Source organism: Nicotiana tabacum, chromosome 5, assembly GCF_000715075.1.
Source record: "Nicotiana tabacum cultivar K326 chromosome 5, ASM71507v2, whole genome shotgun sequence".
In the NCBI taxonomy this organism is placed as follows: Eukaryota; Viridiplantae; Streptophyta; class Magnoliopsida; order Solanales; family Solanaceae; genus Nicotiana; species Nicotiana tabacum.
This window is the reverse complement of record NC_134084.1, coordinates 49,221,187-49,240,686: the sequence shown is the minus strand read 5'-3', so window position 1 is coordinate 49,240,686 and position 19,500 is coordinate 49,221,187. Positions and strand designations below refer to the sequence as shown.

At 36.1% G+C, this 19,500-nt stretch overlaps 1 protein-coding gene across 1 annotated transcript in view; it reads right to left on the bottom strand.

The window, feature by feature from the left end:
• The window catches only part of LOC107828549 (putative 3-hydroxyisobutyryl-CoA hydrolase 3), a 50,536-nt gene extending 31,814 nt beyond the window's left edge, over nucleotides 1-18,722 (bottom strand). Inside the window, exons 1-9 of the mRNA XM_075253529.1 lie at nucleotides 18,634-18,722; nucleotides 18,369-18,426; nucleotides 14,357-14,437; nucleotides 13,699-13,767; nucleotides 13,540-13,603; nucleotides 12,856-12,935; nucleotides 12,674-12,757; nucleotides 12,071-12,155; nucleotides 11,163-11,248 (exon numbers count right to left, since the gene is read on the bottom strand). Of these exons, the coding sequence (XP_075109630.1) occupies nucleotides 11,163-11,248; nucleotides 12,071-12,155; nucleotides 12,674-12,757; nucleotides 12,856-12,935; nucleotides 13,540-13,603; nucleotides 13,699-13,767; nucleotides 14,357-14,437; nucleotides 18,369-18,407 (588 nt within the window). The 5' untranslated portion in view covers nucleotides 18,408-18,426; nucleotides 18,634-18,722. The remainder of the gene's footprint in view (nucleotides 1-11,162; nucleotides 11,249-12,070; nucleotides 12,156-12,673; nucleotides 12,758-12,855; nucleotides 12,936-13,539; nucleotides 13,604-13,698; nucleotides 13,768-14,356; nucleotides 14,438-18,368; nucleotides 18,427-18,633) is intronic.
• Nucleotides 18,723-19,500: the final 778 nt, after the last annotated feature.

Genomic DNA, 19,500 nt, shown 5'->3' with positions numbered 1-19,500 from the left:
TCGAATCTTAAATCGAAGGTTGGCCTGAAAACCTGATCTTCTCCGATGGCTTCCAAAATAACACCACAACTTCCCCTAGATACCCTCATCATGGATCTGTTAGTTGCATGGTTCGAATCATACTGGAACTACTCGAATCTTCATTTGAAGATTCGAGTACAACCTGACCTTATCCCAACCTACTTCAAACCCACACCAGTTAACCCCCTGACCTCCCTCGTGCCTAGAACATCTTTGGTTTCCCTCGAATCTAACCAGAAATGAGTAAGTCCCAAATCGAACTTTCAAGAACCCTAAAATACCAAACTTTTGGATTCTGTCCAGATTGAATAAAGATTGAGGTTTAATCGACCTTAGTCGAAGTATTTTCAGTGGAAAATACTTCGACTAAGGTCTGTTTGATTTCAAACAAAGTCCAAATCCAAGTCGAGTTGAGTTCATTTGAATTTAAAGGTTCAGAGGTAATTTCTGTTTCTTATGAGCATTCTATGAGTATTCTATGTTTGTTTTCATTAGTCTGTTTAATTTTTCATATTTTTTAGTCAATTCTGTTATACTGTCTCATACTCGTCTATTGGATCAGAATCATACTATTGTTTCTATTGTTTACGAATGGTCATAATATGTGTAATCGACTCGATTAAGTTCGTCGATTAATTGTTTTGTAAATTCTTATTGCCATTAATGCTGTTTGTAATACCCTGTTTATCCGTTTGGAATTATTTATTGTCATTGAACTCAGTCAATTAGTTCTTCCCAATTAATTTATTCTCTTTTAATAATTCAGAAAGTTTGTCAATGGTATGTATATATTGTTTTCTGAACAGGGCATTGTCAGTATATTGACAATGCTCCTGTATTTGTTTGCTTTTAGTTCAGTTTTGAATTTCAGTTGAAATAATCCTGCATGTTCTGTGTAATGTTAAGGGTGTTTTATTCAGTGTTCAGTTGAGAATCCCCTGTTTAAATTCAGTTCTTGTCAATCAGTTATTAGAAATGTGATATACTGTCTCAAAATCATAGGATTGGTTATAGCTATAAATCAGAAGGATAATTAAGTTTATACAGATTATAGAATCTATTTTACAGTGGGTTCTGATTTTTCAGTAATAACAGTAGGTTTTCAGGGGTACTACTGGTAATGAAACAGTGAGGTAATATGATATAATAGAGGGCTGAAAGTGGTATGTTAATGGCTATTAGTTAATGATACTAATGAGGAACAAGGGATAATGGGCTGCTAGAAATCAGGAAAAAGTTAACTTGATGGGATTTAAAGTAGTAAAAGCAGATTTTAATGGAATTTTTTCTGTTTTTAAAAGATAAAAGGGGGTCCGGGCAGCACTTAAAAAGGGGGGACAGACCTGTATAAGATAGAGGGGAATGGGGACTGATTTAAAAAAGGGAGTTTTTTCAGAAAACTTGAAGAGAGTTTAAGAGTTTTTTTCAGAACAGAATTTAGACAAACCTTAAGAGTTTTCAGAAAGAGAGAAATCAGTTTTCAGACAGAAATTTTAAAGTTCAGTTTTCAGAGAGATTAGAACAAGGAAAATTGAGATCTTGGGTAGATTTTAGGAGATTGAAAGAGGAAAATCAAGCAGAAACAGAAATCTGAAAAGGAAGATAGAAAGAAAGGAAAACAGAAACATTAAAACAGAATTCTACATCGGAAGTTAGTATTGAAATTGATTCTGTGTTTAAAAATTGAAATTTTTTAGTCGGTTTTGTTCCAAGTCTCAGAATCAGAAATATCATTCTCTTCATTAAATCTGTCCGGATTTGTTCAATATCGTTGTTCAGTTAAAAACCTGAAACTTCCTCAAAGTACTGTCACTGTGCATCTGAGTTCTTCGGGTCTTATTGTTGCTCAAACCTGTGGAAAGACTGCTATTCCATTGATTTTGTTACTGCTGCTACTGCTGAAATTTACTCCTTCTACCTTCATTTTCAGGTACATGTCTTTTAAATTTTAAGTTGGAAAGAGATTCAACATGACTCATCAATGAAGCTTGAATTGATTTTTTTTTTATTTTGTCCAAGTTCATCAGTTTAAATTTCATTTTTTTGTTTCATGTTAGTTAATTAGTAGTGAATTCAATTTGATAGCTATGAGCTAATTGTCTTACTTTGAAAGTTCGTATAAAGCTTTGTAATAATGTTAGTCCTTCATCTCATTAGTTTAATTATATTTGAACTGTCAAGGCAAGAAACATGACATAAAGATTGGCTATTTACTAGGCCTTATGGCATTGTTAGAATGGAGTAAAAATATCAAAACTATATTGCTAGTTTATTCTTATACTTGATTTAGTTATGGATGGAATGATATAAGTTGTACATTCTTATGTGGTATGATAACAGGTATTTATAGAACCATTAGTGGATAGTAAGTTGAGTTGTTATGGCTCATTACGATGTTAAAGTGCTACGAATGTTTCAAGACATACAAATAGGTGGCATGTAAAGCAATGTTGTTAATTAATTTGTACAATAATTCCCTTTATTATCAATTTGATGCCTATTTACCATCCTAAATAAATAATTAGGCCTATTAGATTAAAAGCACGTATATGAGAATAAGATGAGATATACAAATTGCAACACTTTTATCAACGACAATTAAAAATAGGACTTGCACTAAATAGAAATAATAAAAGTTCTTTAAAAAAAAATATTCTTCCCTTTATAAATCATTTTTAGTTTCATATACAATTCATTATTGGGCATGTAGATATATATGTTGTATTTGTGAAAAATAGTATTAATCATGTTCTTATTCTTTATTTTGAATTTGAATAGTCTTGGATGAACATGTTATATGCGGAAATTATAATCAACGGGCAACATTCAATAAATTGCGAATTCTTTTTCAAGAATTAAAGGGTATCTTAAATGAAGATTTCTCATAATATAATAAACAATTTGTGGAAAAATCCCTAATATCATTACAAATATTTTGCGCAATTAGGGATACGTTCGCGTACCCTGATTATATTTTTAAAAGCAAAAAATTCGGATTATGTGTACGCGCAATTTCGAGCGAATATTTAATAAAAGGATTTTTCCAAAGGCGTTAAATCAATTTCATAAAAACCCGAGATGTACGGTTCACTATTTAAGAAAAAAAAACAAATATTCTTGATTCGACACAATTTCGAAAAATGATTGTTTAATAAATATCTTACCAAAAGTTATCGTGTACACGTACGCGTGACACAATTCCGCATTTTTAAATTTATAACACGAATATACGTACGAGTAATTCGATTCAAAGAAGGGTCTTCAATCACAATAAGTATAAGCGGTAGTAAAATCATGTAACATCAATATATTTAATAAAAATCAAGATAATTAAGCCAATAATAAAAACAGTTAAGCGACCGTGCTAGAACCACGGAATTCGGAAATGCCTAACACCTTCTTCCGGATTAACAGAATTCCTTACTCAGGATTTCTGGTTCGCAGAATAATAAACAGAGTCATATTCTCCTCGATTCAGGGATTGAAATTGGTGACTTGGGACGCCTTAAAATTCCCAGGTGGCGACTCTTAAATAATTAAATAAATCCCGTTTCGATTGTCCTTTAATTGGAGAAAACTCCCCACGCGCCCCGCGGGCGCGGTAAAAAGGAGGTGCGACATCGTGCTCCATATTTTGTATTTTCCTCTGAGCTCCAAGCAACAACGTATCGCATTTATTGCGTTGGTATAGGCTTTGGCGAGAATATGCAGATGAGGCCACCCCTCGACGGTGAAGCAGAGGCCTTGGAGCCTGATATGAATAAGAAAAGGAAAGACAGGGCGGCCATTGCTCGTCCTGATGAAACTGCTGCCCTAACCTCCGGGTTGAACCCCGATGCCGAGGGGGAGGATGATGATGAAAGTCCTTTGAAGAGGAGAATGCGGTCCAGCATGAGAGATTTACAGGCGTCTAGGTCGGAGGCTGCTGAGTTTGGGATGGCTGGGTCCGGAAGGGCTACGGAGCCGGGGGTCCTCGAAGAAGACGTTGATGTAACTTCAAATTGTGCGGCCGGATTTGATGTAGCTTCTTCCAGCAGGACCGTTGGTCTTGATGGGTCGGGGTTCGGGGTTTTCCAAGAACGTGGGTTGCTATTTGGAGAAATCGGTGACTCGAACAATCTTATTCAGAACTTTCCAGTCTCATCAGGAGAGCTGAGGGATGCCGAAAGGATGATCGGCGCCATGGTTGGTACTCCTTTCAGAGGGGGAGGATTCATTGCCAACATTTTTATGGCGTAATCGACAGAGCTGATCTCGACGTCTCTGGCGTCGTCAAAGCGGTGGAGAAGTCCCTGTAGTAGGTGACAATTTTTCCTTGCGCGTCTCTTTTCGCTCTCGGGCATTATTCGTCATCTTTCTTAACTTTCTCGTTGTGCCGCAGTATAACGAGATGTATGATCATGACATCCTTCGGCTTCATGGGGAACTTTCTTGCCACGAGAAGGAGCGTAATAACATTGCTTCAAAGCGACAATACTCGGAGGCTCGTGGCACCCGGGGAGATAAAGAGTTGGGGGAGCTTCGGGCCTCTTTGGAGGCGGCGCTCCAGGAGAAGGCCGCTCTTGCTGCTCAGGTATTCTGCCTTGCTCATACCTGCTCTTTTAATCCGTATCCACACATGTTCTGTATTCACATATTCACTATCTTGCCCTTCATTGTAGGTTGAGCAGAGCAGCTCGCGGATTAGTCAATTAGAAGCAGAGATATCCGGGCTGAAGGAGCGAAGCGAGACTGTGACCGGGGAATTGGTGACATCTCGGGGCCTTCTCTCGGACACTCGAAGGGAGATTGCTACTTTGGCCGCGGCTAATTCTGAGGCCGAACGAGATGCTGCCGCTTATAAGGAGGATGCGGCCACAGCACATGCAATGGTTCGTGACATATCCCTGGCAGCTGAGCAGAAACTGGTCCTAGCTGTTGAACATGCCAAAGCGGAGGCGAAGAGGGAGGTCCTGGAAGAACTCGAGGCTAGAGGCTTCGAGCTGTCTACTGGCCTGGAGGAGTTTCGCGTGACGGAGGGAAGATTAGCGCTCTTGATTGCCCCCGATAGGGGTGAAGATGATAGTGGCGAGGAGTAGTCTCTGAGTCTTTTTTTGTATGCCTTCTTTTTTATTCCATGTGTTCTCCCTCCAGGGAGACGAATAATGTAAAACTGTTTTTCCTTTTTGTCAATGTACGAAAGGAGCTTTTATTCGGCCAGTCCTTCTTGCTGCTTTCCCTCTTTTTTTGCTTCCGAGCATCGAGCATCGGCCCTTTGGAGCATTTTCGTAGGACGGACCGGGGTCCCCAAGACTAGCCATGTCCTGAGGTTGAGTCGGTAGCTCCTCCGAACCGATATTTGTGACGTCGGGGATCTCCCGAGGTCCCTTGAATTTATGAATTATATGGGAGCCCAGGATTATTCTTCCTATGCACTCCCCAAGGAGAAGGTGACATTAATGCGGCCAGAATTAATTGGCCTTCTTGGGCAATTGAGTAGTTGCTGCCTGGCCCCTATATATTTGTCTATCCGCCCTTCAAGCGGCGATTTTGTAGTCTTTGATAAGCCTATCTCCTCTGTAGAGCCTGGCGCTTTGTGCGAGTCCCTCTACTTCTTTGCTTCAGGAGGTTTTTTGCCTGGATCCTCCTCTTCTTTTGATTATTCTGTCGTAGTCATGGACATTGCTTCGACACCTGATCCTCGGATGAAGGGGATTCCTTCTTGTGTTCCACCTTTGGTTGGCACCAGCGGCTCTCCCCCGATGTCGGGGGAGCGAGTCCCGGGGTGCGCTGCCTCGAAGAGGGTCGCCACATCGGGGAAGCCTCCCAATGATCCGGGCCATTGAGAGCACGTGTCGAGGATTATTTCATCGGTGAGGGAGGAGAACCTCGGGGTGATCAGGAGAGAGTGCAGATGGGGGAAAGCATGATTCTACAAGTACCTTCCCCCGAGGAGAGTGTCATAACGTATGTTGAGGGTTTCTTGAGTGTGTATACCTATGTTCTCGTGGCGGGCTCCCCGGACCGGGTTGTGCTTGATTTCTGTAGAAGGTATCAAGTAACGGTGGTGCAGGTTCATCCCTTTCTCTCGAGGATAGTGCGGTCGATATGATATTATGCTGATAAGGCTGGGATAGAGTTTACCCTCAGTCACCTCATAAGGTTGTACCGGCCATTACGTTACCGGGGCCTAGTTGCTCTCTAGCGTAGGTCCACTCGAGCTTCTACGATCGACAATGAGGAGAATGAGGACCGTGGATGGATGAGTCAGTTCGTTCGAGTCCGGACGACCGACATTATCTTTAGAGAATTTTTACCGTTTCCTGAGAAATGGAACTCCGTACGTAAGCACTCTGTTCGAACTGTCTTTCTCTTCATATGAGGTTGGCCCCATAATGATGTCTTCCTATCCTTTGTTTACAACAACTCATTGGTTGCCCGGTGAGGTCCCTAATTTAGCCGAATGGTCTCGTAGGCTGGCAGTTTGATGGGCTCATGATAGGCGCCGGTGGCGAGATCTTTCAAAAGGGAGATGGGAGAAGAAACATTATGGTAGGCACCTAGCGTTCCCTCTTTTTAAGGATGGATTCCCTTTTGCTGATTCTCCTGATTCCTCTATCTCAGCTGTCAGGAGTTCATTCGAGGCGAGACTGGGTTCCCCGAGGGAGAAGGAGAGATTGTTGGCCCGGAATCAAGGAGCATTGGCAAAAGGAAAGGTGCTCCGTGGTGTGAGAAGGCTTGTGGTGAGGCGGCTTAGCTGCAGCGGTTGAAGGGAAGCGATTTGGTCGGCCAACAAGCTTTTGTGATTGATGCACCATCGGATGTTGCTTCGGCCCTCGACGAGGCTCATCGTCTTGGCCTTGTGGTGAGTTTTCGGCTGCGGTAGGGATGTTCTGCCCCGTGCTCCTTTTTCTTCCCTTTACTCGCCTGGCTTTTCTTCTTCAGGCTTTTGATAGGCTCAAAGCCAAACTGCTTCGTTGCGAGGCCCCGTTGCGGGAGGCTCGAGAAAGGGAAAAATCCCTCAAACTTCTCTATGCGGCAAAGGAAAGTGAGCACGTTTCTTTACAGCGTGGGGTAGACCGAAGCCATGCCCGGGAGGCCCTCTTGGAGAAATAGGTATTCTACATTTTGCGCTGGCCCGTATTCCCTTTTTTGTCTTGCCGTTTTTGACTTGTTGCTGTTTCAATTAAAGGGCAAGGCGAATGAGCTAGAACAACTCTGGGGCGAGGTCGACAAAGCCAAATGTGAATTCACTGAGTTGCAAGCGCGTGTTAGTGCCCATTATGAGGCCAAAGAGAGGGCTCAGGCCGTGACATCCGTTCTTGAGGCGCAAATTCAGGTTGCCCGTGCGAATGATTCCGCTCGGGTGAAGATGATTGCGAGACTCTCATCCGAGCTATCAAGGGCAAAAATCGAGGTGGTGAATGTCCGGGCCGAGGTTGTAATGAATAATACCAAGGGGAAAAAATGGCGGCTCATTCAAAGAGTGCCGCTAAGGCTGAGCTGAAGAAGACCCTCGATCGTGCAAACAATTACGAGAGGCGCAGATCCCGGAGGGAGACCCTAGAGGAGATTCATGGTAGAGGCTTTGATCTTTTGGAGGAGATAGAAAAAGCCAAAGGAGAGGAGTTCGATGCCAAGTACCTGATGTCCGATGATGAGAATGATGAGGAGGAGACCGCCGGACCATAGCTGCTGGAAAAAAGGGGGAACGAATATTCCCTGCCTTCTTTGTTGTGTATATATAGCTTTCATTATACGGCGCATGCCGAGATTGTGCTTTGTCATCAATATGTAGTAATATAGATATCAGGGTCGGATTCTGATTACGGAAAATGGAATAGGCCATAATGGTAAATGTGACTTGTGTGCAAAATTTGAGGTTAATCGGAGGTGATTTGATAGGTTTCGGCATCAGTTGTAGAAGTTAAAGTTTTAAAGTTCATTGATTTTGACATGAGGTGTGATTCCTCATTTCGAGGTTGTTATGCGTTATTTGAAGCTTTGAGTAGGTTCGCTTCGTCATATGGAACTTGTGTGCAAAATTTAGTACCATTCAGAGTCGATTTGGTATGGTTCGGACGCTTGGTTGCAATTCTAGAAGTTCTTGAAGTTCATGATGATTTTCATGTGTTTTGGCATCCGATTCGTGGTTTTATTTGTTATTTTTGTATTCCGATCGCGTGAGCGAGTTCGTGTTATATTTTCAGACTTGCGTAGATATTTGGTTTGGAGCCCCAAAGGCTCGGATGAGTTTCGTACGCGTTTCAGAGTGTTGGAAGAAGGTTCAGCTGTGCTGTGTCTCTGTTCTCGCATTTATGAGATTTCCATCACATTTGCGAGATATTTATCGCTTTTGCGAAGATGGGCTGGGGCTACGGAGTTCGCAATTGCGAAAAGCATCATTGTATTTCCGATAGCAGTTCCGCATTTGCGACGCCAACTTTTGCTTTTGCGAAAGATGCAGAGCTCGCATTTGCGAGTCTTCTGTCGCATTTGCAACCTGAGTAGGGCTGGTCAGCCTTTGCTTTTGCGATACTTTTGTCACATTTGCAAGGATCGCATTTGCAATCCTGATGTTGCAAATGCGACGTCTGAGATTGGTATTAAGACTCACATTTAGGGACTTAGCTTCATTTTCTCATATTTTGAACCCTAGGTCCGAGAAGAGGCGATTTTGTGAAGGAATTTTCATACCAAATCATTGGGTATGTACCTTTAATCATTTCCCAACTACATTTCATGACTATATATAAGATTTAACATCTGATTCATGAGAATCTAAAGGAAAATTTGGGGAAAAGCTGTAAAATCTTTCAAAATTTAAATTGATGATTTGAAGGACGAATTGGTATCAGAACTTGATAAATTTTGTATGGTTGAACTTGTATTGGAATTAGTGTTCGGATTTTGTAAATTTTATATGGTTTAGAGGTGCGGGCCCGGGGAGTTGACTTTCATTGACTTTTTGCAAATTGAATATGGGTCATAGCTTTGTAAATTGAAATTATTTTCTCTTGCATTGTTTGATGTATTTAAGTCGTCTTTGGCTAGATTGAGCCGAGCAGAGGTGAATTTGTAAAGGGAAAGCTAATTTGAGTATTGAGTTAGCTGAATCGAGGTAAGTGTTTTGCCTAGCATTCTTGAGGGAATTTTTCCTCCTATTTTGTTTGCCACATGTGGGGGTGATACATATATGAGGTGACGGGCGTATATGTATGTGCCAGGGTTAATCATGCTTGGGGGTGGATTATGTTACATTTATGTTTTGTAGAATTTCGTGACCTCCTGCTTCATGCATTACTTGACTCTTAGATACTAAGAACATATTATTAAATGATAGAAATCAAGACCAAGCTTATTATAACTTAATCAAACTTGACAGAAATTCTGAGAATACATTAACGTGTCTAATTCGGTCATCTCTATGCGAAATCATTACTGCATTACTACAACTGATATTCTTGAGATACTAGACTCTATAATTGTGTTGTGGATCATTTGTGAGATTTGTGGAAGTATTTGAATAATAAAGTTCTTGTGGGTTTATTGAACTATTGTTGGCTTGGAAAGTTGTGATTGGGATTTATTTGGAATATTCACTTAAACACTCTCCTTGATGTTATTTATGCTTCCTGCCTTGTTTGTCATTGATATACATATGCTTGGTAAGGAAGAGTGTAAAACACGAAGGGTGATGTCGTGCCTTTGTTTATACATTATCATGTGAGGGAGAGTGTAAAACACGAAGGGTGATGCCGTGCCATATTATTGAGAGTAAAAGCATGAAGGGTGATGCCGTGCCATATTATTGAGAGTAAAAGCACGAAGGGTGATGCCGTGAGGTCATGGCACGATGGGTGTTTCCGTGCAGGCGAGGATGAGGGACATGCATTATGTTTGATATCAGTTTTCCGTTATATACATTCATGTCTTTACCTTGAACTGTTATTATTATAATTATAGATCTGATGTGATCTATTGCTATTGTCCTGTCATTGATCTCTATCTCAATTGTTGTTGTGTTGCTCATACATTCTACTTGCTTAACTTGCAAATACCATGCCTATTTCCTGCTTTTATAAATATTATACTCATGTTGTATCTATTCTGTTGCACTTTAGTATAAGCCTTCCACCATGCTAGTCATTCGTGTCCTTACTTGTTAACTTGTAAAGATCATGTATTTCCTTCCTTCTTATTTGTTATATTTGTACTTTAGTTGCTTTACTTTTTTTTTTGTAGTAGTTATAGTTAATTAAAATCACAATCACTTCTCGAAAAATTATTTGAACGAATAATTCCTAAATAGTTTAATTTAATTAATAGTTAATCATTAGTCTATGTGAGAACACTACTCTATTTACCACGTATAAGATGCTTGTACGTTTGGCCCTAACAGCAGCACCCCCTTTTAGGTGTGACAAACCTCACTAAGGTCAATGTCGACTAGAGACTAGAGTATGTTTCATTGTAGAATATTAGGGCACATTAAGCGGGGCAGTCCTACACTCCAAAAAATTTTAGCCATAAATAGGTTAGCAGACTAGATAGTCAGCTTCTACTACAAATCACCTTGCGAGGGATGTTTCTATTCTCAAGATAGAGATTCGGCAGAACAGGGCACAAGCAGGGGCTGATCAACAAAAGTTGTAGCCAAAAGCTAAAAGCCAAGATAAAGAGGCCTAAAATATGTTAAATAAAATTTTATTTATCTAGGTTTTTGAAATAATTAATAATTTTTTCTTTTTACTTTTTCTTGCGTATATTTTAATATTTTATAAATATTTTTAAACCATCAAGTTAGCTACTAGAAAATGCTTTATTTGCTTTGGCCTTAAGCCGACCCTTGGCGCAGGAGGTCGAGGTTTTGGTCAGGTTGAACCCTATTTAGGTTGTGACTATCAAAGGATAAGATTTTCGATAGCCCTAAGTCAAACCTATATCTAGAATTCTTTTAAATTATGTCCAGTGTCAAGAATAATACGTATGACATGGAGCGGAAGAAATAAGACTTTCACAAAACCAACATAGAGTGCATCGAGAACTTTAAAGCCATGACGGTATAACTTTGAGATTATTTTAAGTTATAATATCTCAAAGATCAATAGGATCTATTTTAATTTAAGTTTGTTGAACAGAATTATAAAATTATATCATACCTTTGAGTAAACAAAATGAGTTGCAAGGCCACAGGCAATCATTTCTGACCCATTTATTTTTGCCCCTGTTAGTCCCAAGTATTCTCCTGTTAACAATGAATCAAAAGTAAAAATAAGACATCAATCATATACATAAACATAAACCATTCAAGTGTTAGCTACTATTTTCTTATTAATGTGTAGAATTCCATAATTTATGACAATTTCCAAAACAAAGAATGTAAAACTAATAGCACCCGTATTACAAAAATAAATAAATGATAATATTCCTAAAAGCAATATATTTTAAATGATGAGTCCATGGGTTTCTTGTTGATTTTGAGATTCATGTTGGGACATATGGTAGTATGTGATGTTACATTCAGTACAAATTTGATGATGGTCTAGCCATTGGCCTATGTGCGAGGCAATCAACATACAAGACAATGTGGGCATTGTCAATGACAACAAACTATTGCAAGAATAAGGTGTGACGGACTACACTACTGTTGCAAGGCAAAAGTGTGACGGACTAGACTAAAGCACAAGTGGGCTGTGTGCACGCAAAGGCCAAGATCTTGAAGGAATAAGGTGAGCTGGACGAAAGCTTGACACAACAATGCGGGGAAGATCTAGGCTCTAAGACAAGGCGGCTTAGTGCCAAGGCAGTGGCATTGGCAACACGGTGTTGCCTTGGCTTAGGTGAGCGGGTTGACAGCTAAGGAATTTGCTACATGATAATTTAACGTGGCAATTTATGAAACTTACTCAAGTGACGTCGAAGACATGGTCATGCATGCATACATGTTATGTGATTGTACAAATTTGTTATTATATAACCTAAAGCTATTTAGAGATCTTAATGGAGGATATTTTAAATTTAAGCTGACAAGATATAACCGTAAACAACGAAGTCTTGTTTACTTTACCAAAATGGCCAGGTAATCTTGAAAGAAAATAAGATGCTCCGACATCCGGATGATGTCCAAATGATGCTTCTGGCATGGCAAACACCTAATTATCCATAAATAAATGAAACGATTATGATATACTGTCCAAAATCTACTAAAAGTAAACATATCAAACATTTCTTATTATTTTTTTTTTGTAAACATATCAAACATGGGAATTAATAAGCTCCAAATCGTTAAAAAACGAACAAACATTAGATTAGAAACCATCCAAGAAAACAATAAAGGAAAATGCTCACGCATACTATTATGATGACTAGTTTGAAAGAGCCTTCTATAAGGCACTTAAAAGGCTACTTATTTAATACTAAAATATATAAAAATGGTTAATTATAAATTAAGTTAATATTCCAATAATGAGAATAAATAAGTTTCAAAAGTAGTATAGCTAAGTAAAAATTTAAGAAGGCCATTCTAATACCTCAATAGTCATCTTTCTAACAAACTTTGAATGTATCCTTTTATACTTGATACTTGATAGTGACGGCATTTGGCTAAAAACATATAACCAAGTAATTTTAAGGCTATAAAGAAAATTAGTTGTACGTCTTCGAAACGCACCGTATTTTCGGTGACGATTCGGAATTTTGCGTTCATGGATAGTCCAGCACCTCCTCCCATAACTGCTCCATTGATGAGGATAACCTTCATATTTAACATGGATTATGATTTAAATAATTAGCGCAAAATAAAATCATAAGTGACACCTTTATTAATTTTTCTATGATATTAACAAAGCTTACCACTGGTTTTTTGTATGTTGCCACCAAATAATCCAATGTTAGCTGCATTCTGTAAAAGTCCAGAACAGAACGGTAGTCACCTGACAAATGAGGAAAGAGATGAAACACAGAATTTTAGTACGAAATTAATTCTTTATACTTGAAAAATAAAGTTACATGTACGTTTAATGTTAAAAATGGGAATTTCTTGTACATCTATAGCAATTTAATAAAACTAAATGAACTTTCACTAGATAAATATATTAACAGCATGTTTCATAGACCTCCCTCTAAATTTGTTGTGTACACCAACTTGCTTTTGGTTTGGAGTCGTGCACTCACCTCCCTAATTATTATCATAATTAATGTCCATATTTCTATAAAAATCTTCATGCTACTGATAATAGAAATCAGGAGGGTATTTGTAGATTAAAAAAAATCAAATATGGAATTCAAGATATTTAAAACATAAAAATGGACGTATTAGCTATAATTTAATAACACATATTTTTTATGAGATGCTTATTATATAAAAAAAAAGTATTTTTCTAAGGTTCAAGAAACTAAAATGTAAAAATGAAAACATATTTTTTCACAGAATTAGGGAGGAGGATACATACTAAATTAGATTAGAGTAAATATCTCTGGCATTTATCAAACCAGAGTGAAGGTTAAAAGAATTAAAAAAGAGCTTTATGTTATTACCTCGTAGCATGGATTGTATCACTCGAACAACGTCTCCTCCCGCACAAAATGCTTTTCCTTTTCCCTACATTGAAATGAAAAATCGCATTGGTTGTTGGAGTTGTAAGAAAAAGAGTGAATAGTAAATAGAAATCACCATGTTTAATTAATGTTATTTACCTTTACTATTACAAGTCTAACTTGTGGATCTTGTTCATACTCTTTGAAAGTTCGTAACAAATGAGAAATCTGCAGAATTCAAAAGAAGAAAACAGAATTTGTAGTACTTATTTGTAGTACTATGTTGTATCATTCAACTGCATTCACTTTCTTCTTTAACAACTATTATCACTACTAATGAAAAATGCCGCGAAAACAAACTTACAGAGTAATTAAATTCAATTACCAATGTGATTTTCCCACTAAATAAATATAAATAGTTTTTAATCAAAAAAGGTGTCTAGTCCATTCAAAAAATTCTATATATTGCAAGAAGAGCATATAGATTAATCTGATCAAAAAAGTTATGTATAAAATAAAAAGAACTTGGGTTTAAATTTTTTTGCAAAGGTAGAGGTACCAAGGGGTTGGCCGATAGTAAAATATGATTAATGTATTATATAGGAGAGTAATTAAGGACGGTAAATTGCAATAACTTTACGTAAACCATTTTCTATTTTGAGTTGGAGAAGTACGTAAAAAGTAGTACAATAACGTAAACCAAAAAGGCTATAATATTCTTTTCCTTATCTCCTTTTTCTCGTATAATAATTTCTTCTTGTTCTCTCAAATAAAATATAATAAAGCAGAATAATGATCAGTAGACGCTCAAACATACCATCTCGAAAGTCAAACAATTCAATTGTCTTGGTCTATTTAGAGTGACTTTGCGCACGCAAGACGTAGCTTCAAACACCACCTGGCAAATTAATGAAAATTAATAAAAGGAATTGAATGAATTATGGGCAAATGTAATGTTATAATGCCAGATTAATCATGTGACTGCCTTAACGTCGTACTATGCTTTATTAAGCTTTCTTTTATTTGTTTGAAAAGAAGAAAACCGTACTAATAAATAAAATGACTAAACGCTACTTTCTTAATTTTAATAAATAATAGTTCTGAATCAATTTAACAAATTCAAACCATCAACCTATACGTATAATCGGGGGTGAATCTGCATTGGATCAAGGGGGTTCAACTGAACCCATTTCGTCAAAATTATTTTTTATTTATAATTTTATATAGATGTTGTTATAAAGAGGCCTGCAGAATGTACAAGGCAGAACTACAATGTTACATACGGGTGGGAATGAACCTACTAGCTTTTATTTAGATTCTATATTTGTAGTAGGATATTTATTGAATATGTATAGATATTTAATTAAAAACCCAAAAATTAAAACGAAATATATATTCGGTATCAAGTTTGAAACTCACAAACTTCAAATACTGAACTCGTATATTGTAATGATCTTTTGTCTTTCTGGGTTGTAGGTCCGAATAGGGAAAAGGTGAAGGGAAGGAAAGGTTTTGATAAGAAGTCATGAATTTTACAAGTATCTTTGTAGTTTTAAATCCTTTTATATTCTCTATCTACGTATCATTTCTTAAGAAAAGAATTATAGCTAATAACAAGCTGTAGCATAATGTCCATATACACCAGGAAATCGCTGGGCAATAGTGCCACAATTTTGTTGGGAGTACTTTTGATCATTAAGATCTTTCAGTAATACCTTTAGGGTCGTTTGGTTCGAAACAAATTATCCCAAGATTAATTATTTCAGAATTAATTATTCATAGTTATTTTACTTTTTCACAGGGATAAAAAAAATATTATAATTCCCGGATAACTAATCCCGAGATTATACTACAGTTTTATTTCAATCAAATATGGGATAAACTCATATAAAATTTAATCCCGATATTAATTATCTCTTATCTCTCGTACCAAACGAGCCCTTAGTGGATAGTTAAACTTAATTAAGGATTTAAAATAGAGAGTTGCTGCAATAAATTTATAACGAAAACAATCCATAAACACTAAGGAGTCGTTTGGTTTGAATACGGCTTATGCCGGGATAAGTTATACTAGTATAAGTTATGCTGGGATTGTTTTTTATCCATTGTTTGGTATGTTGTATTAAATAGGACAATTGCATAATTTGTAAGAACAATGTATAAGTTATACCAGGGTTAATTACCTCACCCTCTATAAGGTATAAGTTATTCCGGTGTTAGTTTTTAATCATGTGATAACTTATACATGCTAACCAAACGAAGCATTAAGGTAGTATTAAATTTTTATACCAGCACTATATCTTCTTATACCTCATACCAAACGACCCCTAAGTGTGTTAAGAGATCACCCATTCTTGAATTAATAAGGATTAACTTTAATTGATTAGTATGAATTTTAACCAATTCATACTTATGCGAGGCTCTTTATTAACTGACAAGTTAACTTATAGATCCCATTTGCTTACTTTAAGAGATTAAATTAAAAAGCCAACTTAAAGGACCATAATAATAATAATAATAATAATAATAATAATAATAATAATAATAATAATAATAATAATAATAATAATAAACATGGTAATAGAATATCTTCAATGAAGAAGCTAACCATTTATGGCAGGTCGTTTTTGTTCCGTTTCGGAAAATGAATTCAGTTCATTTATGTTGAAGAAAAAGCGAGGAACTAATATGGAGGATTTACATGTTGACGCTGTGAACTTTGAAAAAACATGTATGACGTCAATATCTTGAATTTGTATTCAACTGTATTCAGCAACAATTTTTCATATTCTTTGGCATATTTAATTATCATTTAGCATACTTTTCCAATTCGAATAAATATTTTAGCTTCTCAAATATAACTGCCAATTATCATTTAGCTACCATACTTATTCAATTTGAATATATATATATATACATTTAACTTCTAAAATTTCTCGCGCCGGTCGAAAAAACCATGTTTGCAAATATTTATTTAGCTTCTCTATTGCAGATATTCCATTACCATGTTCCCTATTATTTTATTTCTCTAATGGTTCTTAGTTTAAGCATCTTAAATAGGAAAAATATAAAATTTTATGTTGTTTTTATAATTTTATCTTCTCAAAATAAGCAAATGAGACCCGTAAATCTACTTGTCAATTACGTAATAAATAGCCTCGCATAAGTTAAATTTGGCATGTGAATAAAATTTCACGAGAGAGTAAAAATCTGTTTGGACATAGATTCCCAAATATTTTTTGAAAATGTTGATTTTGGGGAAGTTTGATGTGAAATTAAAAAAATATTTGGACATGAATTTTGGGGCAAGTTTTAACATGTCAAAGAGTCTTTTTTTTACTTAATTTTTTCAGCTAAAAAGTCCGAAATGATTGTGATTTGACCCAAAAAAAAGTCTTAAGCTGTATTTGAGATTTGAAGTTTTAGTTTTCAAAAATTTCCAAAAACTAGATTAATTCTTTAAATAAATACATATTTGAATATTTTTTTTAAAAAATAATAACTTTCAAAACTTATGGCCTACTAAGACAAAGTAAAGCATCATATGTTTGATCTAAAGTACAGTTGGCAATAAATTTGCACCCTTTTTGTCTGCAATTAATGAGATTGTACTTAAAGGAGGAAATTCTTTGTTTTTCCTTTAGGCCAAATAAAAGTTGTTTGATGCTTTCACTTTGACATTTGAGCTACCTAGTATTTGTGCATTACTCGAGATCTATTTCAATCAAATACTTCATCCGGTCCAAAATAAGTGATTTTTTGGCCCTTTTTTGTGGTCCGAAATAAGTAATTTTTCCAGATTTCAAGAATGAATTAATTATTTTTTTCCTACATTATCTTTGGAGTAGCTAGTGTTGGAATATGTGTTAGGAGTGTTTATGTGAGATAGTAAAGGTTAATATGGTCAATTCCATTGCTAATTAATGCAAAAAGATAAATTTCTTAATCTATGTAAAAACATCCAAAAAATCATTTATTTTGGACCGAAGGGAGTAATTTTTTCTCAATCTTGATGCAAAGGGTGAGAGTGTATAACACGTGTATTTACCCAATAAATATTTTAGGCGGTCTAAGTAATCATTAAAATCCCTCTTTAAACATAAACATTGAAATTTAAATATACACTATCGATGTAATCTTACTAGTCGTAATAAGTCACTTACATCATCCGCCTCAAGTTGCAAGATTTTCACATATTTTTATATTTAAAAATAATTTAAATTTAAATTTTTTATTTTATTCATTTTACCTCACATATTTTTATATTTAAAAATAATTTAATTTTAAATTTTTTGTTTTATTCATTTTATCTTAGTGACAAGCTTTTATAGCTACATAGATTATAGCTAAAGAAACTTTTTTATTTTAAGTTCTTAGACCACAAATTTAAAATTCTTTCTTTTTTAATATTTATATTAAATCAAACTACATCACATAATTGAAACAGATGAGTTCATGCTTGTGTTAAATGAAAAATCTTTATAGTTTAATCGTATAAAAGTTATACTCTTGTACTGCTAGCACACCTACTACTTGTAATGAGATACAATATCTAATATAATTCCGCACTTTACCACCACAAGAAACTATAATTATTTTGTAAATTTCAGTGTAAAAGTTAAAGAATATTCTCAATGTAGAAAGTGTTAGTACTATTTTTTGTGGACCAGATGTCCTATAAAATGACTGTGATCGAATAGTATATTTCGAAACAAAGTGGAAATCAAGAAACAGTAAAACCAAAAATGTATACTCTAACGAATGAACCTACTTTTTTTTTTTTTTTTGGTTGATCAGGTACTAAGGAGATAGGAAAAAGGAGTTCATACCTGATTAACGTCACGATCGGACGAAACATTAGAGGCCATGTCTTAGTTAACTTGTTCTCTGAAAGCAGCTCAAAGGAAAGAAACAAAAGATCAAAATTCAAATCAAAGAAGAAAATAGCCATCACTTACATACATTCGAAAAAAAAAAAACACAACTAAAAGAACCATTTGAGAAAAGAGAAGCAAGGTGAGGGTTTTTATTTTTATTTTTATGGGATGGAGGGATAAGTAGCTAGAAAGAGAGAAAATTGAGTAGTCTAAGAACCTGAAATGGCAGAGCTGAGGAGCAGAGAAAGATTGGCAGATGTATGTAGTGCATGGGATATGTTGATATTTATTGGAGAAGCCAGCCACTCACTTATAATGCATTTATTGTGATTTGGAAAGTAGGTCTGGAGACAACAAATGTGTAGATTTATGGCGTTTCGATTTGGTTCCACGAAAGTCGGTGAGAAATAAATTTTGATGGAGTTTAACTGCGTTGCGTATTGAAATTTTGATGATTAACAAAGTTTGTTTAGATGCAATGTTCGAAGAATCAGATTCTTAACATAGCTGCTTAACTGTTCTAATAAGCAGCTCCTCAAGGTAAAGGACAAGCTCCTCAGGTTGATGATTGAACATCTGTGCAAGACAGTAACTTTATCTCAAAGCTATCCAAGTCCGAGTTCGGTGGAAGAAGACTGCTACATGTGATAAGGGTTCTTGCCCAAGAAGATACGAATAAATCAGTAAGAGACAAAGTCCCAAAACTTGTGGAGTCCTTGAATCAAACAAGAAGCTTACTATGCACAGGACTCCTAGAAGATCTTGAAGTCCACGCGTTTAAATACTGTCTATTTTGGACTTCTGAGATTATCCTTTCACACATCAACTGAAGAACTACATTTTGTACGCTGTAGTCGAGTATCAGTGTTCTACTCTTCTTGAGTCAGTCTAGTGAATGTGTTTTAGGAAATTGAGTTGTAATCAAAGTGTCACAAACAATTAGTGAGTTGGAGTGAGTATTTGCTTTACACGTTAGAGTAACTTGTAAATCAAATAGTCGTAGTAGGAGTACTGGAGAATATTAAATTATAGTCTTGTAATTAGTACATTTTGGCTCATTGTTCTAGTGGAGTTGCAGTTGAAA